The sequence below is a fragment of the Pelecanus crispus genome, chromosome Z, assembly GCF_030463565.1.
Source record: "Pelecanus crispus isolate bPelCri1 chromosome Z, bPelCri1.pri, whole genome shotgun sequence".
Taxonomy (NCBI): domain Eukaryota; kingdom Metazoa; phylum Chordata; class Aves; order Pelecaniformes; family Pelecanidae; genus Pelecanus; species Pelecanus crispus.
In genome coordinates, this window is record NC_134676.1 from 86,052,113 (window position 1) to 86,079,926 (window position 27,814).

A 27,814-nucleotide genomic window follows, 5' to 3' on the forward strand; every position below is an offset into this window, starting at 1 on the left:
AGCGCACTCCAGCTTCTGTGTGCCAGTAACCACCACTGTGAACAGTCTGAGCCTCCAGATCTATTGCAATTGTGATACTTATTTCCCTACAGGCATTTTCAGAGTACTGAACATTTCCAGGTGCTTCTGCAGGCATGTCAGCCTCCTGGCAACTTCCAGTTTAAACACACCACCATGATCTTTCTGTCTGTGCCAGCAGCCTGGCTCTGTCCTGACTCATGTACAGCCCACCCCTCCTCTCCCAGTTCTCCCATCTCTAAAGGTTCCCTAAGGTCACACCCCTCCCAGCAAGGCTGTGGATCCATGCCTTTGTACGTGAGGCAGGCAGTACATGGAGTCTGGGACTTCAGATTCCTGCCCTGCAGCATGAATTTGGGTTCTTGCATCCTTCCCACATGCCTATCCCTGCTACCAACCTGTGCATTCATTCCTCTCCTGCTGCCTACCAAGTGACTTATATAGGCATGTAGTGTATTGGCCTCTCTCCCACTACCACTGCTGGCTTCTTCTACCGCTTGACTCTACCCCTGCTCCAGGACCACCTGTCAAGCAAACCAAACCTGTTACCAGCTGGAGGGTGGGTCTCAGTCAGGAGTTACAAGCTTTCCTTCCCTGAAGTTTGTCTCCTCCTGAGTAGCACCACCATGCCAGGGACTGCCCTGCAATGCCCCGGCTGGTCTCATCTTCCCATTTCTCTAAGTCTACTTCAGCTCAGCCACACTTATTTCAGGAGACAACCTCCTCCTCCCCCCCCCCCCCCCCCCCCCCCCCCCCCATGCTTGGCTCTCCTTATGCTGTGTGCGTCTCCTCCCTCTCTGCCCAGGGAACGGCAACCAGCAGTTCATGCTTTGGATGCTCTGTCTCTGAAGGCTTGTGCTAGGTCAGCTTTGCCTTTATCCTGAGGCAGACCAGGCCTTTGACCAACTCACTGACCATACAGTACCAAAATAAAACAGGCAGTCTTTGAATGGCAAAAAGTTTTCTTTGGTGGTGGTTCAAGACGACTCCAGACTATACACCCAGAAGTAATATGTCTATGTATACAACTAGGGGCAGAGGTTTGCCAATTTATAATGTTGTTGCTCGTCTCTGGTTTTAAACTTACTCCTGAGCATATGAAACCCTCCAGGTTTAGCACACACTGTGTGCTTGCCAAGTGCCTGTCCCTGCTGGGTGCAGTGCAGCACACAGCCTTGCAGTGCAATGAGCCTCTTCTGAAAGTGTTGCCCTAAAAGCCGCTCTGGAAAATGTCACTCAGTTGGGAAATCAATTCAGTTACTGAGTGTAGACAACTTTTAAAATATAGCATTTATTTGTGGCAGACAGTTTTCCTGAAATTATAGAAAATAGTACTTCTTTTAAAAAAAAAAGTGGATTGGCTCTTCTTACAGCATTGATTTGCAGACAAGCATCAGACAACATCAGACTGTGCAACACAGCTACGCCAGCTTGTACCAGAGGAGAAACCTGTCTGGACAGCTTGTATGTGAATGAGACAGAAAATCCAGGGAACTGATTACCAGTTTCAGGCAGGGGGACGACAAGGCAGAAACTGCTAGCTGGTCGTGCGAGGTTATGGCGTGCAAGCCTCCGTCTCCCTGCAGCAAGAACAGTGCCCCAGGAGACAGCAGGGGATCCCCAGTGACACCCTCAGAGCCATGAGCCCCTGCCCAGCTCCTCCCAGTCCCAGGGGAGCTCAGCCCGTGGGCTGGAGGACACCCACCCTCTCCCGAGCACCTCACAGACCCCGGGGGCACTGCCGGGCTATGGGACAGGCTATGGGGTGCAGAGGAAGGGCATCCCAGGATTGCACAAGGCTTATTGCAGGACGCCCGGGGAGGAGCCAAAAGTGGGGAAATGCAGGCATCAACATGGTCTGAGGAGAACAAACGTGGGAAAACAGGGATAAAAAGTGGCCCATTGTGTGTAGACAGGTGGCTGGTGGCCACAAGCAGAGGCTGGTCTTGCCATACTGTGCCTGACAAGCACAGTCTGTCCTGTCCACTCACCAAACGCTGTTTCTAACTCTTCCAAGGGTGAGTGCTCTCCCTTCAGTGTGGGTGCCAGCATCAGTGGTGGGTGGGGATCTGCGTCTGTGTGGGGCTGCTGCCAACAAGGAGGTGAAGTGGTTTGGGAGCCCAGGTACTCTGTCTGTCTGTGTCTGTCTGCCTGTCTGTGGAGGGGGTCCTGCAGACTCTGGGGGCTCATATGTCCTGATGTCAGAAAGTGGGGAGACTGGGACCCAGGGGCAGGTACTGGGCAGAAAGCATCTGAGCCCCGTTGCGGGACCTGCACTGCACATACGTAAGTCTGTGCGTATGTCCATCTGTGTGCCCCTTCTGGGTCAGAATCAGCACAAACAGAAATTGAGCGAGACCACACAGGATATGTTGTCAGCCTCTGAATCTTCTGGCACAAATGCAGATGGTCACTGACAAAGCAGCTTCAAAGCAAGTGATTCCCAAATAAATAATGCCGCAGGCCCCACAGGAAGAGAGGTTTGTCTGGAGCTCAGGCTGGGGAGGCCCAGCCAGGTGCACCTGTGGTCGTGCCAGGAGCGCATTTCATCTAAGGAACTGCTCACTCGTAAATTACCCCAGCAGCAATCTCAGTGGGCAAAGAGGAAGAAATTAACAGCTATTTTCCCAGCTATTTTTTATTTAGTGAGGTGCCACTGAAGTTGCAAAATCCTTCATGAAAAAAGGAGTACAGTCCAATATGGTTCCCCATCCCTGAGCTGTGAGAGCTTCCTGGCAGCAGCTCTGGAGAAAAGACAGGCAGAGAGACCAGTGAAGAAACCTCCTCCCTGGTCAAAGAATGGTGCAGAAGATGCTCCCATGGTTGTGGCAGCCTCCATCCACCCTGGTGGTTATGCTGGAAACCATCTGACCACCATCCGCCATGCAGGACCCAGGAGCACCTCCTTCGATGTGAGGCCGTGCTGGGGGGTTGATCAGCATGCACTCCATATCAAACCTGGGAAAAGGAGAGACACCCCACATGTGGCCATGAGTGGGGTGGAATGGCACTTCCAGAGCAGCCTTACAAACACTCCCTTGAGGTTCACCCTTCAAGGCGGAAAGGGGCAGAGCAGTGCTAGCAGGCACACAATGCTCACCATGCGACATCTGTTCCAAAACCCAAGTCGGGCAGAAATCGTTGAAGAATTGAGTCAGAGCATCTTACTTTACTACAAAACTATTTCCTGTGATCTCACAGCCAACACTTCTAAGTGACTGCAAGTTCTGGGGGATAGGGGCAAGAGCCTGCAGAGGGAGAGTCAATGCTGGGACCTCCCAAGAATTGCTTAAAGAGGTTTGAAAAGATTTGAAAACCTAATGGAGCAATACTGGGGCTAAGGGCACTGGAGGAAGTGCTGAGAGTCCTGCCCAGTGCACTTGACTTTCATGCTATGGGAGGACCAGGTGAGAGCTTCATCAGCCTGGGAGACCCCATGGCCTAACCTCCCTCCAGTAATCCATGTCTTCCAGTTTCACTGTGTCCTCTCCCACACCCCGGACCAAGATTTGTGACCCAGAGAGAAGAGTCAACGTCAAATTTCTAGCTAAGAACAATCCACTGAATACGCAGCCCTTGTATGGCTGAGGGGGCTCCAGCTTTCCCTCCTCAGGCATCTGCTGCAGAGTCCTGGTTTTGAGTGCTCTGTTCTGAACAAGGCCTATAATGATGAGAGTCACTGAGATCTGGGTGACAGCTGGTAGCTAAGGAAAGCTTTGCAATACCCATTAGAGGTCTGCAGCTACAGAGGTACCTCTGAAGACCACCAGAAGACAGGTTCTCACACTGGCACAAAGACCAGGGTAGCTAAATCACACCTGGGAAAAACAAGTACTCCAAGATCCATTTTCCAATTCACCATTCACATTGCTCTGGTAGCAAAAGCCTGGAGGTGGAATCTGGTGCCTGAAGCCACCCTTCTCCTTACCAGCACAGTAGCACAATGCAGACTGGGGGTGGCTCTGGCCAGCCCTCCTTCCTTTGACTGTTTCAGCCCTACAAACACCCTGGGGCTGTCTGTGCTGCAGGGACAGCAGTGCAGTATGCAAAAACAACAGCCAAACTTCAAAGGCAGCACTGTGCAGAAGAATGAGCTGGCCAGGGCACAGGGAACATGTCCCTGTGCTCAGAGACATCATGAAGACCCACATTGGCCTGTCAAGGAATAATCCAAGCCGCTCACTTGGCTTTAGAGGTATCCCGTGAGGAACCTCTTGGCTGTGCTTGATCTGCAGTCCTCATTTGCAGTGGTTCACTGCACACGTGGGGTTGGTGCTGTGGGTCAGCAGGTGTAGGAAGCTGGGAAGAGGAGCTACAAAGCAGAACCCTCCAGTGCTCACCTAACACAGGAGCTCAATGGTGGCTCCAAGCTCACAACTGCACCCCATGGTGCCAGGGGCCTCACCTTTTCTTGAAGGCGAGAAGCATGTTGTTTTGGATGACGCAATCCTCTGCATTTGACATTGGTCGCAAAATGGATTTCTTGGATCTCCCTTGGAAAATGAGGTTTTCCTGCACCAGGCCTTTGGCTTCGTCAAAGAGAGCAATCCCATAGTCCCGAAAGGACTGGATCCTGTTCTTGGTCACCTGCAAAATAAGCTTTAGACAGGACTGCCCAAGCAGAAGGACATTGTTTGTACGGCTCGTTGATCAACACAAAACCAAACCCCGACGCTCTTCCGCAGGCTCACTACCACTCCCTGGCAGTTTTGGAGCATACCAAGGGTTCAGATTGGACACGCCATAGTCATGCACACACAAGCTTTCCCAAAGCCTTTTACACGTTATTGGTGGCCCCAGCTGGCAGCTCAGCTTCACACAAGCTTCACTGCAGCTGGTACCCAACCTGCTGGTGAAACACAAGCACAGATGCTGCTGAACATGAACCTGATGCTGTTCCTTGCCCTCCAGGTTTCAAACGCCTGTACTACAGGCTGTCACATTTTTGTATATGAAAAAAAAAGCACTTAGGAGTCTCTTCTTCCCAAGAAAGACAAGGCCACAGCTCTCACTGTGCCATCATCTGGAAGATCAGTTCGGTCCCTTCTCCTCCTTGACTCCACAGCAACAGCTGCTGTGACACTCCTTGCCCAGCACTCCTCCCCACCCAGCACTGCACACCATCTCACCTGCTCTCAGGCACCTCGTGAGCTCTGCCAGTGGGCAGATGAGAAACAACAGCACCACAACATGGCCAGTACTTGAACAAGGACTGTGCCACCGGCTCTGTTCCCCAAATGAACCCTGCAACATGAATCCTGCCTGTGTGCTCCAGGAGACTGGACAGCTGGGACCATGAAAAATGCAGTATTTTTTAGCTTCTGGTCCAGAGGACAATGTTTTTCTATGGGCATAGTTTTCAAAAGAAGGATGCAGCCCCTGCAGGACTCATGCAGAGCATTTGGCAGGGCTTTCTGTATATTCATTTTAGGGGTCCTTCACAATGAATTAAACTCCATTTGTTTATCATTTTGATGCACAATGGCTTCATCTCAACAAAGAACAGAATGGAGGTAACCTTGAGCCAGGTACTAACCTTCAGAACTGGCGAGATGCTGGAACACTGCATCTAACTTCCAAAAAATCTAGTTCAGATGCCAGCTACCCCAGTTCTTCAGCACAGCTCACACAGCCTGAAAATCTCCAACAGAGGCCTGTGGGATCACCCACTTGACTGTGCCACTCAGTTAAATACAGAGGACAAGCCTGGGAGAAGATGGACTTTGTTGAATGTCATTGCACCAAAAATGCACAGGATTCCCTTTGCTGCTCTGAGGGAAGAGAGGTCTCTCCTACAAGCCATCTGTGAATCCACATGTGGGAAATGATGACTGAGCTGTCCTCTACCAAAGCTTAAACATCAGACAGATGTGACAAGCCACCTGTGGATCACTGTCAACAAAGATACAGCCTTGAGATAGGACTTGCAAAATTTACTCTTTTCTTTGCCACTGAGCAATGGCAGGAGCTTGCAGAAGCCCTTCCTCCATGCATTTGCCCACCTGAAAAGCTGCTGCTGCTCACAGACCTCCTTTCATATTCACATGGGGCAACACAGCCAGCTCTGCTGGTACATGTGTGCTTTCCTGCTGCATGTGAGCAATAATAAGCATGGACCCAACAACGCTGAGGCTAAGGAAGATCTCACCTCCTCCCTCTGGGCCCTAGGGAGCACTTCTAACCCCCTCTTGACAGATGTTAGGATGTGACACGCTTCAAAGCCACTAGGGATGGGAATCTCACATTCTTCTGAGCAGTGCACTCTAGTTTTGCACTGCTGGCCTGATTAAAAACAAATGCTTACTTAATTCCCACCTACATCTTCCCTCAGACAATTTCTGCTGACTTTCCTCCAGCCTATTCCCAATGACTGCCCACAAAAGATGTGGAGTTAAGGAGTGCTGGTGGAAGGGATCTCTGGAGTAGGACTGTCAACAGCACTAGATCAGGGCAGCCCTGGCTTTGTCCTGCCAAGGCTTGGAAACCCCCAAGGATGGTGACTCCACACTGCTCTGTGACGTGTTCCAGGGTTGCAATACCCTCCAAGGCAAGAGACCCCCCCCAGTCTTCCACGTGGACTTCCCAAGGTCCAGGGACCACTGCAACTTGTGCCGTTGACCCTTATTGTACTGCCTGGCACTGCTGAGAAGGGCTTGGCTCTGACTGCCATTCAGGTAGTTGTGGGCTGCTGTTAGATCTCCCTTGGCCTCCTCTTTGCCAGACTAACCAAGCCTAGCTCCCTCTGCCTCATCTCATCAGTCCTGGCACTTGCCCATCCTGGTAGCTCTGCACTGGACCCTCTCCCTTTTCTACACCTCCCTCTTGACCTTGAGGTCCCAAACTGGACACAACATGCAGCCTTCCAATGGCAAAGGAGATGGGTGACAACTTTCCTCGATTGGCTGGACACACTTCTAATGTAGCCTGGAAATTACAGCCCCTCTAATCACAGGGTCAAGGATCACCTGATTGTCTGCTCCTCCTGCTGGCAATGTCAGGGTAGTCCCTCCTGTTCTGCTTGCCAGCCAGGAGCCTGCTGGTTCCCCCCTCACCCAGGGAGGGAGGGCAGCAGCAGCAGGATCTGTCTTGCTGCTGCCCCTGGCCACAGGGACGCAAAAGTCAGTGGCCCCTCAGCTCTCTGCAAGACGCACCTTCATGTCTGCTGCTTGGAGCAGCTGAAGGCCACACCTGTGGTTGCCAATGATGTCGTTCTCTGCGATGACGCCCTCCCCCTTGGAGATGATGCCATGGCTGCTGTTGTCATAGATGCCGTTGCCACGCAGCTCCACCTGGCACTCGGCCTCGATCAGCACGCCTCCCCGGCTGTTGCAGGAAATGCTGTTGTCTGCAATGCGCGTCAGCTGGCTGCTCTGCAGCACTGCCACTCCGCCATCGCGGTTGGCATGAATTACATTGGCAATGATGTTGAGCGCTTCGCTGCTCTTGATGTGCAACCCAGCAGCTGCCAACAAGAAGAAGGGCTATCGGTTAAGAACTTGCAGCATGTCACGATGACCACAAATGTATTTCTATTTCTAAAAGCTACTCAGTTTCTTCTGTCACAATATGACTTTCTGATTGGGAGCTTAAGGACAAAAACCCACCTACGCTCAGGTTTTGGCCCACCATTTCTCCAGGGTGCTTCTGGCCTGGTGGCAGCTGAGGAAGACCCTGGTAGACCCCAGTGCTGGTGGGCCAGGACAACACACTGTTCTGCATGCCACCCCTCCTCCTGGAGCCCAGGAAGAGCCCTGGGCCCTGAGCTCACCTCCATTGTGGTTGATGCTGTTCAACTCCACCAGTGCCACGCTGATGGGATGCCGGGCAGCCGGGTACTCCTCCTCGCTGTCAGGGTCATTCTCCCCGCCGGCACCCTCCCTCTCCTCCTGGAAGCTCTCGCTGCCCCCCTGACTGGGGGGGTAGTCACCAGTGTTGTCCTTGCAGCAGAACACCGCCACCCCATAGATGCTGTTGTGGCTGATCTGGTTGTTGATGAGGTGCGGGAGGCTGGAGGACATCATCCACACACCGCAGCCCTTGTTGCCTGCAGTGCAGGGCAGCATAGCCCACCAACTCAGCAGTGCTTGGAGACCTCCAGCCCTGCTCCAAAGTGGCTAGCAGTCCATGCAGTGCAGATGGGATTAGAGGTGATCCTCCTCTTTGAGTAGACATGAAGGCTAACCCTGCATGTCAGGGGCTCACAGCGATCCTTTGGCCCTGACTTGGTCCCGCTGGGCCAACTTGGGTCTGTGAGCTCAGTGCCTTCATTTCCCCACCTCCACCCTCTCCTGGCACTGTCCATGCTCTGATCCCAGCTCAGGTCCCTGGATTAACTCATGCAACCAGGAGATAAGCCCCCACCGCCCTGGGGCTCTGTGGGATGGCCAGGCACAGCCCTGTCCCACCAGCTCCACAGGCAGGTGGCTTCACTGCAGACAGGCAGCCACAGTGCTGGAAGCCCATGTGCCGCCAGCACCCCCTCCCAGGATTAGGCATGCCCTAGTCTCTCCTCCTCCAGGACTGGGAGTCTCCGGGGACAGGGAGTAAACAGCTCTGGGAGCACTAAGGCAGGTTTCTCCAAGGCTTGGCCTCAGGTGCCCAGGTGTATTCTCCAGTGTCTAATGCAGGCTGAGCTGCACTTTCACCACCCCTAGGATAGCTGAGCCCTCTGACCACTCTCCTCCTACCCTGGCCACTGCTGTTCCAGAAACCCCTGGGAACCCCCTATCTGTTTACCTTACCCTTGCTGCAAGGGACTGACACTGGCTGCCAGCACTACTGGTCACCACTGCCTCCAGCATTACTAGCAGGACAGATGGACAGACAGATGCACACAAAGCCATGCTACATGACTGCCTGCGTCCCATCTCTGTCCTAAACAGGGCCAGAGAGGAGCACAGCCCCCTCCAGGACTTGGACCCACGCCGTAGCAACAGTGGGCTCTCTGCAGCACTTGTCTCTCTCCAGCTGCTTTAAAACCCCTTCAAAAAGCTATTTCCAGCTTTCTAAGAAAATCACCTGGGGAGTTTACCTCCTGTCAGACATAAGCCCAGTTGTTAGATTACAGACCCTGCCAGTCTCCTCCGGCTCAGAGTTAGCTGGGTGCAGGACAGCAGCAGACACAGCTCCCCTTATCCCATGGGCACCACGCATCCTCTCCTGCAACCCTGTCCTGCATGAGGGTGACTGTGCAAGGCCAGTTTGCCTCTCAAGGCTCAGAGGGAAGCTCCTGCCCTCCGCTGGAGACAAAGAGGTGGTCTCCTCAGTAGGGAGAGGGCCCCTGTAAGCCACAGCCTGGCAGCACTGGCAGCACAACCTCTGGAGTGCTTGTGCCGGGCCGGGCCTGGAGCCGCTTCCCAGCCAAACCTCCTGGGCACCCAGCAAGCCCAAGAGGACGGGGGGGCGGGGGAGAAGGCAAGAATTGTTCTCCAACCAAGCTTGCTTCCTTACCATAGATGGTGTTTCCTTCGATGAGGCCCTTCCCACGCTCGCCCACCACCACACCGTCTGAGTAGCCGCAGGAGATGAGGTTGTTTCTGAGGACGGGGTCACCCCCATGGCGGATGTCCGCCCCGCCCCACTGGTTTTCGCAGATGATGTTCCCTAGGGACAGGCAGGGAGGACAAGGTGAGCACACGAGCCTCCTGCCCATGGAGGAGCAAGGAGACCTGGCAAGCCAAGAGCTGGCCCCACCGAAAAGATCCCATCACTGCAGCAGAGCCCAAGCCTCAGGAGCTTCCCGATTCCCCCATTCCCCTGGCAATGCTCTCCCACACAGGACACCGGTCATTAGCAGTTCCAGTAACCACCACCTCCCTGTCCTCCGAGGTGTAGGGCAGAGTGGAAAACCACTCAGAGCTGCCATGACAGTAGGAAAACATCATTGACAGCTTTAGCTTATAAACTGGATGGCACAGGAGGGAAAAAATGCAGTCCATGTGGCAGATTGCTGTGGAGCACAGTTCCACATCCCAGCTGGGCCAGAGATGAAGGGAACAATAACTCGGAGGACACCACTGCAGAAAGACATGCTCCCTCCATCAAGGGCAGAAATGCCAACTAGAAAATGCAAACCAGGGCATTATTGCACCTAAAGTCAGCAAAGAACCATAACAAGATAATTTTTGCAATCAAACAAACAGACAGAGCTTAGAGAGAGAGAGACAAACTGGGCATAACAATGCCATTTTCATTCCCATACCTGTGATTTGGCCTCTTCCATTCTCATTCACTGCTATTCCAGCAGCCAGTCCCTGGAAAATATGGTTCCCACTGAGGTAGGAGAAGAAAAGAAAGTTACCAGCAGCAGTGTTGCCTGCTCATGGTTTGCACTGATGCCAGCACAGTGGGTCTCTGCACAGGCACCAGTCTCCCTGGCTGGCTACCCATCACAGCCTGTTGCCTGTGCCCAGCAGTGAGAGCTGGGCATGGGGCAGCCGCACAGCGAAGTGCAGTGAGAGAGAAGCACAGTGGGGAGGGTACATGCAAAGCAGAGCGGAGCTACCGGCAGCTGAATCACTTTCAAGGAGGTGAAAGCACAAGAGGCATGGAGAAACACATGTCAGTAAGAGAATTTGAAGAGCAGGAAGTACTCATGAACATCCAGATGGCCACTATGTCAGACCAGCTGTCTGTCCAGCCAAGGTGCCATCTCCAGGAGTGGCCAGCCACAGCTGCAGCCACAGGGAACATACAGACAGGGAGAACAAAGTGCTGCCTCCCGCACCCCAGCCTCCCTGCCCCACTGGCTGCCTGCACCCACAGTTACCTCCACCCTTGAGATGGACTTTCCTTCTCCTCAGGATTGAACTTGCTCCTCTGCAAACCACCCTGCACACTCGGCTCTCCCAGCACCACGCAGCACACCCCACAGGGAGGCAGGCCACCCGCCAGTGGCTGCCATGGCCTCCCTACCCCCATGGGCAGCGCGGAGCAGGGGGCTCCGACCTGCAGACCCCTGTGCCCCCATGGAAGAGTGTGGGAGACACACCATGTAGCGGCCAGAGCCCACACAGGTGGACATCGCAGAGGAGTCTGTGAGGGCTTTAACCCATTTCCCCCATCCTCCCCAACCCAGGGAGGAGGTGAGATGCTTTATCAGCCACAGGACTGCTGCTCTGAGAAAAGCCCCGAAGCCAGCGGGCAGACAGCAATTGTGGTTGATGGTGGGAAACGTTAAAACACAGTGGCAGGAGCAGAGGCAGCACTGTGCTGGGAATGATGGCCTGAAGAGCGTGCGTGGGCTCCGCAGTGCCTGAGTAGAGACGTCACCTGCTGTCCCCTGGCCTCTCACCTACTGCCTGTCAGGAGAAACAAAGCCCAGTAACCTTGAGCCCACCACCAGCTCCTCCTCCACAACATGACCCCAAATCTTTGGCTTGCTGCTGAGGTTCAGAGCAGGAGAGCAATCAAGCTGATTATGAAGAAAAAACACGAAGCAAGTGCAGTGCCTGGCACCAACTCTGCCCCAGCATCCACTGAGGAGCACTCACTGGAGATGGCTCCACTCCCCCCGGGCTGCGAAGGGAGTGGAGAAGCTTCTAAGGCAGCGAGCCAGGGTGGGAAAGCAGCGCCTGTGACATGCGATCACCAGCAATGTGTGATCACCAGCGCTGGCTGGGAGTGGAGGGGGTGGACACCATGCTTCACGCTGCTGTCCTGCTCCCAGGGACAAGTGCAGGCAGAGCAGGGGCCACCCCTGCCTTGCCGGGCAGCTAGTGCCTCTGCTGTTCTCGGCTGCCCTGGCATGGCTGACCCAGCACAGCTGCCCCTCCACTCGCAGCTGCCTGCTTCGGGGCAGCGGCTGTGGCTGCCTGCTCAGGCAGGGTTGCTTGGTCCAGCAGCTGAGGGAAGCCCTGGCCACCCTGCCACAACAACACAGCTCATCAGTGGTGCTCAGAGAATGGAAAGCTGCTTGTGGGCTGCAGGGCCTGGGTGTGACACACGCACCTGCCTGTAGAAAGAAGGACTAGGTGAGGAGAGTGCACAAGGTGCCTGTACTTGAAATCCACGCTTGCACCAACAGCTGCAGGGTAAGGAGGAAGAGAAGCTGTGAAGCCATCCCAGAGGCAATCCCCCAGGAACACAAGGTAGGGGCTCTCAGCTGTCCAAGTCCCACCACTGCTGGGCAGTGCCCTCCAGTGCTGCTCTCACCAGCTTAGGGGAGCAGGCAGTAGCGTTGCACCTCCCAGCCTTTGCACAGTCTTACCCAAACTGCTTTTAGCTGCTGCAGAGGGTACCTCTGACTGGAAGATGTACACGCCCAGAGGCCTGTATCATGCTTAAAAATGGTACTCAGCACCCACGTCGCTGGCACACTTCTCAGAACACCTGCCTGCTTTCTGCACGGAGCCCCTCACAACGCCCCACCGAAACCTGACCCCCAGCCAGGCAGCTGGAGGCAGTGACACAGGATGGAACTGCGCTTGCAGCTCTTAGGGATGCACAAAGCATTATTCTGTTTCCAGCTGTGCAAAAGGCACCCAGCAAAGGACATTACTCCTACCATAAACCTCACCCTTCTGCCAGGCCTGCCTGCCCGGAGCTGCACACTCCATCCCATCAGTGAGACCCAGCCGTGCCAACAGCCCCTGTTGAGCCCCACGCTCAACACAGCTGTACGTGGCACCACCGGGACAGCGCCGGTGCACACAGCCTCAGCCAGCACCGGAGCCCGGCTCAAGGCAGTGCAGCCAAAAGGCAGCACAGAGTGGCACACACAAGCGGAGCAGGGGAGCTCCTCCAAAACAGGCAGCCAGTCAGGAGAACAAAGGTGTCTTCCCACTGAGCTTCCTCCCTCCTGTCATCTCCCATGTGCCAGCAAGCACAGACGGTCATACATCAGTCATGAGGTGCAAGCTGTGTTTGCAAACAATGTTGTGAGACAGTACGGAAGGAAAGATATCTAGTGAATCTCTCCATCCTGCAGCGTGTTTCCTCTGCACTGCTGGGCCCTGCCATGACAACACATCTTTTCTCAGAAATTAGTACCTGAGAGAGCACTTTCATAATCCCTTATTGGAAAGCCCAGCCCTGACGCCTGTGTTTTCAGGGCTGGTACGTCTGGTGCGGACTTTTCCTCTCCAGGTCTCTACCTAGACTAAGTGCCTCGGTAACCTTTTCTTAAGTGTCCATACAGGCAGGCTGTCTAAACCTCACCAGCTCTGCACACAGATCATGAACCTGCAAGAAGTTGCTTTCATTAGCACTGAAGCACTGTTAATTATCAACAATTCCAGCATGAATACTCACATCCTAGCTATGGGGCTGATCCAGGGCAAGCGTTTTCTTCCTTTTGTGCCCTACCCTGCTCTGTAGCACCACGGTGAGTTGTCACACGCCTGTTTCTTAGCACCCACAGGCATGGTCAGAGGCAGGAAGGTGTGGCAGTACAGATGAGATGCCCCTCACATCTACAACCAATACTGTGCTCCAGCTGCTGTCTCTTTTCTGGGTTCATTGCTACCAGTTGATACCACCGGGTAAAGCTGATGGCACTGACCTGAAGAAAGCCTGCCAGACAGCAATACTAACATCTAAACCGAATGGTATTAAACACACACAAGTCAGTCGCTCCAGGTGTTTAAAGCAGAAAGGTGAATTGGAATGCCGAGGTCCATTACTCCCTTTCCTGCAAAAAGCACCATGACATGTGTGAGTTGTTCATCTTGAATACATCCTCTGTCATCCTCAGATCCAGGGGGAAAACCCAGACTGGCACTTGGCAAAGACCTGGGTGCAGCAGGCAGATAGAGGGAAGTCACAGAAAGGCACTAGTGCACTATGGTCATATTTCTGCTCTACGGTGGGGATAGAAAAAAAGAGAACAAAAGTACACAGTGGGAGGAATAATTCTTAACAGACGAAGGAGGAGAGGGAGAGGTCAGTGCTAGCTGACATACCTCACAGCAGGGTTTCCATTATACAGAATATAAATGCCAGCTTCTTTATTCCCATAGATCTGATTGCTACGGATGATGCCTTTTCCGTTGCCAACGACGACAATGCCTGAGCGAAGGCCACTGTGTATCTTATTGCACTACGGTTTTATTTTTGCACATGTAGAGAGAATAAAAGCAAAAGGAAGGAAGGTCACTCATAAAAGTGAGCAAGAGGAGACAGCAACCACAGAGAAAAGCAACAGCTCCCAACCCTGCAGGGGAAAAGGGCAGAAGGGTAATTAATCTAGCTGCCAAGAAATCACTCTCAAACAGTCAAAGCACACTTAACTTTTACCTTTCTTTGGGTTTCTAGTACACAATGCCAAATTTCCCTTCCCATCATGCCTGCAGCCTCTTCTTCCTCCAGCAGCTCCTGCTGCCATCTCGAAGGGCTGCCCTGGACCCAGTGATGCTTCATTCCCCACAGCCCATCTGACACTGGGCCAGGCTGGTGGGGCTGCAAGTCCAACACTTCCCCACAGCCACCAAGAGGAAAAGACCCTTGGTGGTACCCCACAGGAGCTGGAAGCAGAAGTCCAAGCAGGGGGCTTGGCATTACAGCATGATACCTTTTCTCAAGCTGCTGCACAGCGCTTTGCACATCCTGAATGACCGCTGTCAACAGCCACACAGCTGTTTCTCTCCATGACAGGGGCCAGCATTTCCCATGAGGACAGGAGTACGCTGGGACCCCCTGAGCAGGACAGTAGTCCCAGCCTGGTATCTCACAGAGTGGCAGGGTAGGAATTGTCAAACAAGGCAAAGCAACAAACAGCAGCTCAAAGCTGCAACTGAGGCCAGACACAGCCCGCGGCTCCATGGCTGAGCTGCCACCTCCTCTTCCATGGGGCCACAGCTCTGCCTGCTCCATCTCCTGTGCAGAGCTCACATGAAGAGCTCGATGCAGCCACAGGGTCATTCAGATGGTAGTTTGTATCTACCTTTCTGCCTCTCCCCACACAGTGAGGCCCCAGTTCCTCCAAAGATAACTACAGATACAGCGTTCAGTAAACAGGGACAAGATCACCCGCTGAACAGCTGGAGACACTACTGATTTGGAGGAAAAGCCATGCTGCTAGAGAGTAGGCGGCTGCTGCCCTGCCTGAGGCTGAGCAGAGAGCTGAGACCCTCCACCAACTCCCAGGGTAGACAACACGATTCCCAGTGTGGGAGAAACAATTTACAGTACAGTGCCAATTTGATACTTTGCTTGCACAAGTTCACTCATTACACTGTTTGATAGGGGAACATCCACCTGCCCTCCTCTCTACGTGCAGCAATTTTAAGACACATACCATCAAATAGAGCAGGAAAGCATGCATGTATCATCAGGCAGCACTTCTCTGGGCCTTGCCCTTGGGGTTAGTTGTAGTCTAATTCAACAACAAAAACCTAAGAAACAGTCTGAAGGACAAAGCTAACAGAAAGATCAGTGTTTTCTATACTGGGATATGCATCATTGCTGCCCCTCGGAGAGAAACAGCGCATGAGAGACAGACTGCACTGCCCTCCAGCATGGCTTGGAGGGGTACATACCAGAACAAGGGGGTTGGCTCCCTTACGAATGTCCACTCCAGCCTCACAGTTTGAATGGATGTTGTTGTCTGCAATCAGGCCTCCTGCCGACAGGCGCAGGAATATCCCCGATGCTTTGCAATGGTGAATGTCATTCCTCAGCATGATAACCTGCAGGGAAGAGGAGAAGCACTTGTAATTGTAGTTAGAAGGATGAGGAAGAGGACATGACCAAAGGGTATATCACTCCCTTCTGCAACCTCTGTGCATCTACAACCTCTCTGCCTCTCCTGCAACCCAGGGTGTCCCAGGCACACAGACCAGCTAAAAGGAAGATCAGTGCAGGCGGACAAGTGCTATGGTTAAGCCTCTTGGACACTACCCACTGGCATGGGTCTGCTTGGGGATGGGGACCCACAGTGCTTGGTGCTGCACAGCCAGAGGAAAGATATCCTCTTGGCCTGGCATGTTCCTCCACTTGACAAAGCTCGTGTTCAGGTGTGACCAATGGCTTCATTCACTGCATTGCGCTTGCACACCGTCAGCAACAGCGAGTGACCATTCCCTATCTCATCTCCACACTGGTTGTGGTACAACAGACCTGCCTCCTCCCAGCTCAGGCAGTCCCCATTTGCATTGGCATCCTGTCTCTACACAGTCAGCAACAGGCTGCCTCCTGACTCCCTGCTGCACAGAGCTGCTCAGAGGCGACATGTCAAATGCCATGGAGCCTCCTATCAGTATCCAATAAAGCTGACTGGGCCAGTGCACTACAGCACACATGCTCAGCATGTGACCTGTCCATCGCCTTGCACCTTCAGAGCAAAGATCCTGCCATTTGGGGGCAGAAATGGCCCAGCCACCAAAATGAAATCACTGACACCACTCCTAGCAACCTAGTTTCCTGTACACAAATAAGTAGTTAAATATTTACGCAGCAGCAATCTTTAATATTTTCCAGCCATACAAAATCATGTCTTAAATCCATGTCTTACGAGTGCTAAGAAATAATCTACAAATTGCCTTTGCATATCCCACTTTAATGAGCAACACAGATCAGAAGGTAATTAAATTATACTTCCTTTCATTTGCTCATTCCAGAAAGGTGCTTCATTCAATCTCTCAACTAAATGGGAGCTCAGCAGGGCTTGACGGCCGCCTGTCTTCATCAGTCATGCTTGGCTGCCTGGGGAGGGAGCTACAGGAGGCGAGAATCGCAGGCACCTGCTCCAGCTGGGTTCCACACACCAGACCCTGGTCCAGACCCTGTGCCAGAGAGTCCTGGCTGTGCTAGGACACCAAGCCCTTGCCAGATCTGTCGTGCTCCCACTTCACGTTGCACCTTGACCCCATCTCACAGCCAAGCATTTCACTGTCACCCATTGCCTGATGCTCTAACATCCACCTCTTGACAAGACCCTCTGGGCTAATTCCTAGCTGACCAAATTCTCACTGAGAGCAGCAGCTGGGCTGGCCTCATCTCCCTCCCACGTGCTACCAGTGAAAACCAGGCTGCTGAGCGAACTGGAAGCAAACCAAGGGGAATAAAAACAGAACATGGTCCAAACTGCTGGACCTCCATTTATTGCCAGCCTAACTCTCATGAAAACAGCCCCTGAGAAGCTCAGAGGACCCGAGCAGCACAGCAGAGCTGCATGAGGTACCTCTGCTCCCTCCTGCCACCGCTCTGTGTCCGTGGGGAGGTCTTTGGGAGGGCACCTCTGGTACAGGTATCCCTTGGAAAGAAAGGAGCTGTGCTTCACTGCCAAGAAGCAAAGCATTTCTGCAGGGCACAGGCAACAGCGCTCTGCAGTCCTTTCTGTGGGGACTGCAGATGGGAAGCTAGCACCATCACACCAAAGGCCTTTCCCAGAACCAGGTAGAAAAGCATCCCCCTTCCTCTCCCTGCACAAAACTTTTATTTGCAGTCTTTCAAAAGCGATAGACTGAAAAATGGGCCCAAATCCTGGGCTGCCCCAAGCAAGTGGTGGGGATGGTCTTGCTCTGGGCTGGTGGCTGGAGAGGGGCCTCCTGAGCCTCCCCAGTACCACCAGCACTGGGGATTTTGGCAGTGTGATTCTCCCCCCGGTCCTTGCTGCCACTGTCCTGTCTGAAGAGGAGCACAGGCACAGAGGCAGAGAGCTCTGGGCGAGCGCAGGGTTAGATGCTGCTGTGCTGAGGGAAAACCTCAGTTCAGCCTCCAGCACATGTCCCTGGCCAAAATCCCTCCTTACACCTCATCTCTGCCTGCGACTGGCACCCACCCCTGCAGGCTCTCCTAAAGCAGTCAGGACTGGCCATGGTGAGGGGCAAGACCAGGGTTTGACACCACAGTCCCCAAGTCCCTGCGTCTGTGGTATGGGCTGTTCCGGGAGCAGCAAAGGTGATGATAACCAGCAGCACTTTTACAGGGTGAGAATTTCATTTACAGGTAGAGCGGGCCTCACTACATGACCCCAACATACCACCAAGTTAACGCCTCCAGTTGCAATTACGATGTTACTGCATGCAGAAACCAGGTGGCTGCAAGTGACCTGACTTTCATTTGGGCTGGTTAACCCAAGCTATGCATAGGAAAGGAGCTGGTGGAGCAGGAGAGAGAGGGAAGAGTGTTCGCAGCAGTATTCACAGCACCTTACTGTTTTGTATGCAGCGCACTGCATAGGTCAGATCCCTGAAGATGCTTTCTTCCAGTTTTGCTTGCCCTCGTGAATAAATGAATATTCCTCCCTTCCCGTCCCTGAAAAGGCACTGTCGGATGATGCAGCCTTGCAGAGAGTTGGCCAAAGACTGGGCCTCCTTGTCCTGCTGCAGCTCCTGCTGCAGAGACTTGAGCTTAAGGTCCCTCTGAAGGGCATGCAGTCTGTTACTTTGAAGTCTGCTGTGTGTAACATCAGCAAGCGTGTGACTCAGGCTGTGGGCTTGGTATGGCAGTTTGTATGCAGCCTGAGCATCCTCTTCATCGTCACTGTGTGAGTCACTGTCACTAGAATTTGAGTCGAGGGCTGATTCCTCCTCCTTTACTGCAGGCAGGTTCTCTCTGAATTCAATATCCTCCTGGGCTGAGCCAAGCAGGGCTTGAGCACCCGCAGCAGAGAGGAAGCTGCTTTGTTCTTCCCCTACAACAATCTCACATGTTCTCACTGGCCCCAGCAGCGATTCCCCCCAGCCATCCTGCTTGGCCACGGGGCAGCCGGCTGCATCGGGCTCCTGCATGGACGCTGCACATGACTTGGCCAGCACAGCCAGGTGCTTGCAGGCCCAGTTACGGTCAGAGCTTGGGCAGCCTTCCACAGTCACAGAGGCATTCTCACTGCCGGTGAACTCACAGTTCTCCAGGACACAGAGGGCCACGCTGCGGAGGTGGATGCTGGACTGTCTGAAGGTGCAGAACTTCACCTGGCACGTGCCTGGAGCGTGGATCTGCAGCTGCCCACTTTCAAAGTTGCAATTGTCGAACTGGACGTAGCCTGAGGTTGTCTGGAGAGCAAGCACAAGGTGAGATCATTGCACAAAGCAAGAAAAAGCAGTCCTGAAAATACCGTGAAGTCCTTCCACAGCAAACAAGCTCATGCTCACAAACACGATAATGCATTCAGGTGTCACAGATGCAACAAGCTCACATAGGCACAGATGCAGTGCCGCAAGCTAAGTTAGCAAGTATCTTGCAACAAGTGACACCTACTGACTTTTTCCCTGCTAGCAACATTTCCTTAACTTCCCTGCCAAGATACAGCTTTGCAGTCTCAGCAAGGCCCAGCAGTCATGTGCGGGAGCAGAGTGAGCCTAGATGTGCCAAGATCACTAAACTTAGCAACGCTCCCTACAGAGAAGAGTTTGTAGCCTTCAGAGATGTGTATCTGCCAGCTGGCATTGTTAATGGACTCAGAGGTTTACTGGGTGAAGCAGCAGGCAGGACAACATCAAACATCACCTGGTTGGCCTGGAGAGCTACAATTTTCTCTGGAGCTGTTAGCATACTTGGTGGAAGGATGCTGCACCCACGATGTGTCAAGCATAAAGCAAAACAGGTAAAAAATTGTGCCATAATGCTGCACAGGCATTACATTGTGACACTACGGTAGGGGAGACACCATCAATTCCTTGCTCCCTGGCTGTGGATTCCCATCTGACTTGCTGGTACTTGCAGAACTGTGAGCCATCCCTACCATGGACTTCTTGCTTTGCTAGGCAATGCATGTAGCAATTTATGGGTGCTGGCAAACCACCAGGATGATCGTGCATGGCCAAGTATCTCTCTCCTGCACATGCAGGGCAAGTCTCTGCTTATTTACAGAAAAGGCCAACAGAAACGCAACAAGATACAGAGGGGCCAGGTCAGAAAAGCCAAGTAGTCTGCTTGGAATTTCACTGTGCTCCTAATTTGACTAGGAATCTCCTAAATCAATATTTTCTCTTCCCAGGTTATCCCTCAATTGCCTAGTGCACCACAGATCAAAGCAGACAGATCAATAGCTTGTGACAGGTGAGCCGGAGCAATTTTACAGAGACTTCTGGAGCTTGCAGCCAACACACCGTCGCAACATTTGTTTTCAGCCTTGAGCACTCTCAGAAGTGGTCATACTACAAACAGGTTTTGAAATGCATTTCTTTGTACCCAAAGACAACCTCACAGAAACCCTTTCAGACCACTAGCCTGCTCCAGACTGAATCATACCTTCCCTGTTTTTAATTAAAAAAAGCTAATTAAAACGGACACAATCAAATCAGCTTCTGAGAGGCTGCTTGTGAAAGCCCTTCTGAAATTGCAACTTGCAGGGTTTTAATGACTGCCAGTAGGATTGGCGTAAGTTTGCTTTTTTAATTTGTTTTTCATTGATGGATTTGGGAGGAAACGCTCTCGTTCCACTGACAGCAGCTGAAGGGCTGTACTATCACCCCGCTGTATGCAGAGACCAGAGCAACAGCCTGAAAGGCAAAATGCAGCCATGCTGACCAGCCAAATGCAGGAGACACCACGTGTCCACTTCAGCAACCCAGCATGTGGCCACAAAGAGGGACTTTCTCAGCAGATTTGCAACTCAGTTTTCCCACCACATGCCAGTGAATTATCTTTCTCCTGGGGACTTTCAGACTGATTAAGTTAAATATGTCACATGATAAAATGGTGAAAAGGAAATGAAATTGTAAATTATAACTAATGATGGGCTGACTCATCATGAGGAAGGTCTTGTTTTTGGAGGCATAGCCCACAGGCGCAGCATTTGCACTGGGCACATCCCACTCTGGACCAGTCAGCAGTTTTCCTTGGGGACCAAAGTGTGGTTGGGGTGGACCACAGCAGTGGGGCTGGGCCCATGATCCCGTATCCTGGCTTAGGTCTGGAGACAACCCTGGGCATCCCGGCTGAGGGCTCCCAGCGCAGGCTGAGGGCAGACCACACATCACGGCAACTGTTTTTTGGGGCAGTGGAGCTGGTGCAGGGTGCACCGTGGGGAGTGCCAGCTCCCAGGGGTGCCTCTTGCATGCCCAGCCTCTCGGGTCGCTCAACTCACTGTGGGCAGTCAGAAAGGCAGCTGGTAAGAAGGGGGAAATCACTGAACAAAGGAAAACACCTGGCAGCTTGGGAGCCGGGAGCCAGAAACATCCTTGAGAAGCACAGCTGCATCTCTGAGGTGCATCTGGGTACTGAGAAACCAGAGGCATCCTGACATACCACCAATAAATGCAAAAAACAAGGGACTGTAATGGCAACTTACCATCTCAAAAAGTGGGAACAGTCTAGAAAAATAAAATTGCTCTGAAAGAACAAAATATCATCACCTATTGGCTGTTCCAGGTGAAGAATGGAAATTAACAGCATCTATTGGTTGCCCAAAGTGGTGGTGTGCTACACCCTCTTAAAACAGACTTAATTTTTGTCCAAAATGGAGCCTCTCTCTCTGAGAACATCCTGTCCTGCATGTACTTTTCCTTTCCTAAACGGGCTGAACTCTCTGCACAAACCTGCAATGAGATGTCAGACCCTGGCCAGGGATGCCTGGCTGACGTCAGACTATGACATGGAGCATTTTTGATGTGAGACTCTGTTACCTCACTGCTCCCCCTTTGGCCCCACTTTTGGGATTAGTTCGGTTTGCCCTCCCACCTCTGGGGCAGTTGGGTGCCCCTTGGGATGGTGTGACGGATGCCCCCACTCTGACCGACTAAACAGTGCCTTGGTTCAGGCATCACCAACAAGTAGCCCTGACTGAAGTCAGCCCTGCTGTGCAAACCATGAGAATGGTGGCAGGCTAGACCTTCTCAGGGATTAAGGAGTCTACATCATAGAATCATAGAATCATAGCATCATAGAATCGTTTAGGTTGGAAAAGACCTTTAAGATCATCCAGTCCAACCATTAACCTACACTACCAAGTCTACTCTAAACCAATCAAGGGTAGACTAGACTAAACCATGTCCTGAAGTGCCACGTCTACACGTTTTTTGAACACTTCCAGGGATGGGGACTCCAACACCTCTCTGGGCAGCCTGTTCCAATTCTTGACCACCCTTTCCGTAAAGAAATTTTTCCTAATTTCCAACCTAAACCTCCCCTGGCGCAGCTTAAGCCCATTTCCTCTCGTCATGTCTTATCAGGAGCTAACAGTGCCAGCCAACCTGGGACTAGACAAAACTAAAACAGCTACAGCTGTGCACCTGCACAAACACCAAAGGAGGGGGTTGACTACGAGTCCATCACTTTATGTTATAAATATTTGTAGCCCACCAAGCCCATTGAGCTCTCCTGTGCAGTAGCAGGCTGCACGGTGGGGATCTCCCTTGAGCAGGGACAGCTCTCAAGGCTACTCCTCAAGGCTGAGACACCTTTTAGCTGACATCTGATATCTACAATGAGGTAAGGGACATTAGGCCTAAAGGTATATTGTATGCTAGCGACATTTTTATATATATATACAGCTGTAGCTTAAGTATTAGAAGAGTAGTAAGTAGTAGAGTGTTTGACCACTGTCTAAATTATACTTTAAATCATCAGTTAAATCATTGTTAAATCAGTGTTTCATTACCATTCAATTATTGCTTAATCACCATTTGATTACAATTTAATTATTATTCAATCATCAATTAATTATCATTTGATGATCATTTAACCATTAATAAAACCCCATATCCTCTGTATCCCCAACTCCAAAATCCTAGGAGTTGACCTCAAGCCTCCCCTGGTGCTTTCTGCCAGAGGCTCCAGTAGGGACATTCTCCCCAGCTGCGGGGTAGAGCACATATTTACATCTTGTCCTGCCTGGACTGGCCCAAGGGCTACTGCATGAACTATCTCCTGTTTAATTTGTTCAAAGGCTTGTTGTTGCTCAGGGCCCCATTTGAAATCGTTCTTCTTCCAGGTCACTTGACAGAGAGGGCTTATGACCCGACTGCAATTTGGAATATGCATTCTCCAAAAACCCACAACATATAAGAAAGCTTGTGTTTCCTTTTTGCTAGTTGGTGGGGACATAGCTGTTATTTTGTTGATCACATCCATTGGGATCTGACACTGTCCATCTTGCCATTTTATTCCTAAAAACTGGATCTCCTGTGTAGGTCCCTTGACCTTACTTTGTTTTATGGCAAAACTGGCCTCGAAGGATTTGGACTATTTTCTTTCCTTTCTCAAAAATGTCTATGATTCTGCTGTATTGCCCCACACAATGATGTCATCAATATACTGCAGATGTTCCAGAGCTTCACCCTGTTCCAGTGCCATCTAGATCAGTCCATGGCAAATGGTAGGACTGTGTTTCCACCCCTGGGGCAGTTGATTCCAAGCGTACTGGATGCCCCTCCAAGTGAAAGCAAACTGTGGCCTGCACTCTGCTGCCGAAGGGATTGAGTAGAACACGTTAGCAATATCACTTGTAGCATTCCATTTGGCTGCCTTTGACTCCAGTTCGTATTGAAGTTCTAGCATGTCCAGCATGGCAGCGCTCAGCAGTGGCATAACTTCATTCAGGCCACGATAGTCCACTGTTAGTCTCCATTCTCCATTAGACTTTCGCACTGGCCATATGGGACTGTTAAAGGGTGAGCAAGTCTTGCTGATCACTCCTTGGCTCTCCAGTTGACGAATCAGCTTATGGATGAGAGTCTCAGTGCGATATTGCCACCAGTGCACTGTTGTGGTAGCAATCAGCACTGTTGTTCTTTGACTCTCAGCAACCCCACAACAGAAGGGTCCTTCGAGAGACCGGGCAAGGTGGGCAGCTGTTTAATTTCCTCTGTCTCCAAGGCAGCTATACCAAAAGCCCACCAGTACCCTTTTGGGTCCTTGAAATACCCTCTTGCTGAGGTCGTCTATGCCAAGGATGCACAGAACCTCTGGACCAGTCACGACGGTGTGCTTTTGCCACTCATTCCCAGTTAGGCTCACTTCAGCCTCCAGTACAGTTAGCTGTTGGGATCCCCCCATCACTCCAGAAATACAGATGGGTTCTGCCCCTCTATAGCTTGATGGCATTAGGGTACACTGTGCACCAGTGTCCACTAGAGCCTTATACTCCTGTGGGTCCGATGTGCCAGGCCATCGAATCCACACAGTCCAGTAAACCCGGTTGTCCCTTTCCTCCACCTGGCTGGAGGCAGGGCCCCTCTAGTGCCAGTCATAGTATTCACCACTCACTTCTTGTAAGTACAAATCAGAAGTCCCTTCATTAAGATCAGGAGTAAGATCAGCCCTTCTACTTTGCCTGGGGAACTGCCCACTGGACACTGGAGCAGCAATTTTCCTGGAAGAACCCCCTTTTGTGATTGTTTTTCCTTGTAACTCATGTATTTGTGCCTCTAGGGTCAAGGTATTTTCCATCCCACTTCCTCATGTCCTCTCCATGGTCACACAGGTAAAACCACAGGGTGGCTCATGGTGTGTACCCCCCATACCCTCCCTCTTGAGCAGAGGAATGCTTACTCCTAATGGCTGAGATACTGGTCTGTACAGGTGGGGAGTAGGATCTACCCTCTTCGAGTTGCTGGACCAGTTTCTCCACAGACGAGACAAGGGAGGAAGAAAGACTTTGTATTGCCAGAGTTGGCCAGGCAGTTCATCCACCATTTGTCCCTCTCCATCTTTTGAGGTCATTACGGCCAATGAGTTGGCATATGATGATGGTGTACTCTGTACAAACTTCCGCCACATGGGTCACCTGCACTTTACTTCATCTGGACCTTTGGATAGCTGCTTGTTGTCCAGGTCATCATAAATGACTTCCAGCACAGCCAATTCCTTCAGGTATTGGACAGCTCTCTCCATAGTCGTCCACTTGCCTGGGTGACATACCACATCTTCTTTGAAGGGATACCTTTCGTTCACACCTGACGGAAGTTGCCTCTAGAGGCTGAGGACTTGTGCCCCTTTTCCAATTGCTTTGTCAATGCCCCCTTCCCTAGAAAGGGATCCCAACTACTTGGCTTCCCTACCCTCTAGTTCCAGGCTACTGGCCCCATTATCTCAGCACTGGAGCAGCCAGGTGACAATATGCTTGCCTGGAAAATGGCTGAAATCATTTCATATATCTCACAGCTCAATCAGGGATAGGGATCAGGTGGTTACTGCCTTATGAGTTCTTCCTCTTCCCCAAGCAGCAGCCCCCTCTCTTCCTCCTGTTCTTGTGATGGTCCTGCTTCGGAGCAGTCTGCCTTGTCCACTTCTTCCTCCTGACCCCTCTTAGAAGAAGCTTCTTCATCCCTTACTAAATGAGCTGACTTCTGCTTCCAGTATTTCTTCTTGTGTATAGGGGCGACTGATACCAGCATGGGTTGGTTCTCTGTTTCATCCGCAGTGCCTGCTACGGGAGTTGGAGTAGCCACAGTGCCCATTGCCAGAGCTGGAGCTATTACAAGTTACTATCAGCAATCAATAATACAGTATCAGACAATAGTATGGCAGCAATCAGTAATAGAGACAATCAATCATATAGCATATTATATAACCATATAAGTAATCTATCATAAGCATATCTGCTGTTGTATTGGTGATAAGTTTGCAGTAAGCTGTAATACTATATACCTACTTGTTTGTTGCTGTTACTGGTTGTTGGTACAATATTGGTTGTTGTTATACAACTGATTGTCTCTATTACTGATTGCTGCCATACTATTGACTGATACTGTATTATTGATTGCTGATAGTAACTCGTAATAGCCTGATATATATACATATTTGCTTTATTAATCAAAGGCAGACTTGCTAGTGGCGATTTGTGTGGCATTTGTGGTGATCTGTAATGAAGTAGAGACATTCAGAGGACAAAGCCACTGAGCCCCCATGAGTCAGGGAGTCCCACAAACCCCAGGTCGTGCCCTTCAGACACGCGCAGACTTGGGAACCCCCTCAGTTGCGACACCTTGGCGGCCTCGCCATCCCCACCACCCCAACTCCGCCGAGCCTCACCTTGTAGAGCACCGAGGTGAAGCGGGCTGGCATGAAGACCATGTTGCAGAGCCGGGCAGTGGGGCAGTGCTGATCGATGCTCGCCAGCAGCGCCACGTCCCCCAGCTTGCCCTGCCCCACAACCTCCACGGGCACCTTCAGCAGCACCTCACCCTGCTCCTCGTGCACACCGGGCAGCAGCACAATGCGGTCATAGGGGCTGGCAGCGGCCAGGGCGGCCCGGAGGCTGCCGAACTCACCCCCTGCACCGACACAGAGCCGGCGCTGGCCCTTCCTCCTCCGGAAGAGGGAGAGGCAGTTGGAGGACTCCAGGTCCTGTGTGTTTTTGGTCCAGGTTTTGGAGGCCAGGTAGTGCTGTTTGAAGGCCTCTCTCCAGGACCACGGCTCCACGCCGGGCTTGTTGGGCCAGTTGGGGTGTCTGTGCTTGAGGCAGCCCAGGCAGAGCTGCCGCCAGCGCGTTTTGTCCAGGCTGAGGATGAGCTCGTACCAGGCCCTGCAGACCAAGGTGCAGCGGCCCAGGTCAGGGAGGCACAGGTAGGATAAGATGAGCTGCCACAGCTCCACAGGCAGGCCACCGACCTCCATCAGCACCTGCAAAGGACGGGACACAGAGTCAGAGCTGAGCCCTGAGAGCTTGTGGGGCACAGAGGGGAAGGTGAGGTTCAGCCAGGGCAGGGACCCCGTGTTGACAGAGACATGCAGGTCCTCGCTGGACATATCTCTCCAGGGACAGAACTGTACAGAAGCAGGTCCAGAGCAGCAGGCCAGCATGCCTAAGGCAGAGACATGGGCTCTGACCAAGCCGGGGTTCGCCACTCATCGTACAACACACTCCCTCCACCACTGCCCACAGGCTGGCCTCTCTCCTTTCTTCCTTCCCTCCCTCCCTCCCTCTCCTGCTAGCCCCGCTCACAGGCCAACAATGTCCAAACAAGCTGCTCTTTCGGGGTGGTTAAGACGTTGTTGCTTAACCCTGGGGCTGAAAGACAGTGCATGAACAAGCACATCTGTCTACCCCCAGCAAGCTGTGGCATTGTGTTCCCTCCCGCGGTTTCCAACCCCCACCACTCTGTCAGTCCTCGGCAGACAGCCAGCCCTCCGCAGGTCTCGCCAGCCGCCCCAGCAGGCGTGACGCTTCCCTCCAGCGCTGCACGGAGACCGCTGGGCAAGGCGGCGGCAGGGGGAAGCCAATGGCCCTGCCCTCCTAGCCCCAGCAGTACTCCCCCGGCACTCAGAGAGGCAGAAGGAACGGGCGGCTGCGTGCAGCGAGCGCAGCAGTGGAAATGTGCTGCCAGCGTGGCAGGCTGCAGTGCAGCTCCGGACAAATCCCAGCGGGCAGCCAGGAAGGGTGAAGGTGAGGCTAAAGCATCCCAGGAGAGCACATGTCTTGGCGGAGCTGAGGGCAACCGCTCAGCAGTATGCGGGCCTCTTTGGAGGGGCCGCTGGAGGGTCCCAACCCAGCTGGTGGCACGAAGTAAAGCCCTGGGAGCAAGGGGCTGCCGAGGCGGGATGGGTGCAAGGCCAGATGCACCTCTGGGTGTGTGAAAGGCACAGCTGGGAGCACTTGCTGCACAATGCAGAGCCGCCACAAGTTTGGATGGGTCGCACTGTGGGGAGGGGGAGGCACAGCCTGCCCAGCTGCTGCTGGCAATAGGGAGGCTTGAAGGACCACGCTGCAGGGGAGAGAGGGCTGCCAGTGCCCAACGCCAGCCTGACAGTCCTGTCTGGGGTGCAGGGCTTGTTAGGAAAGGTGTGAAACTTTCTCCAGAGGCCAAGTTCATCCTGTGGCCCAGTGCCCAGTGACACCAGTGGGACCCTCCAAGCAGAAGAGGGATCGAGAAGAAGAAAGCATTCATGACTGCTGGCAATACACTGCCAGCAAAGCAGGCATGGCTCATAATGGACCTCAGGCACCTGATCCCACCCCAGTGTGAGGCTA

General features: G+C 52.5%; 1 protein-coding gene across 1 annotated transcript; it reads right to left on the bottom strand.

Moving 5' to 3' along the window:
• Positions 1–2,810: 2,810 nt before the first annotated feature.
• Positions 2,811–26,460, bottom strand: FBXO10 (F-box protein 10). The gene is made up of 10 exons (XM_009486281.1): positions 25,876–26,460; positions 18,108–18,953; positions 15,495–15,644; positions 13,920–14,056; positions 10,220–10,290; positions 9,469–9,621; positions 7,787–8,062; positions 7,170–7,480; positions 4,424–4,605; positions 2,811–2,976 (listed from the first exon to the last, which is right to left on the bottom strand). Exons 1-10 carry the CDS (start codon positions 26,458–26,460, stop codon positions 2,811–2,813), a joined length of 2,877 nt encoding a protein of 958 aa, XP_009484556.1.
• Between the last annotated feature and the right edge of the window lie 1,354 nt (positions 26,461–27,814).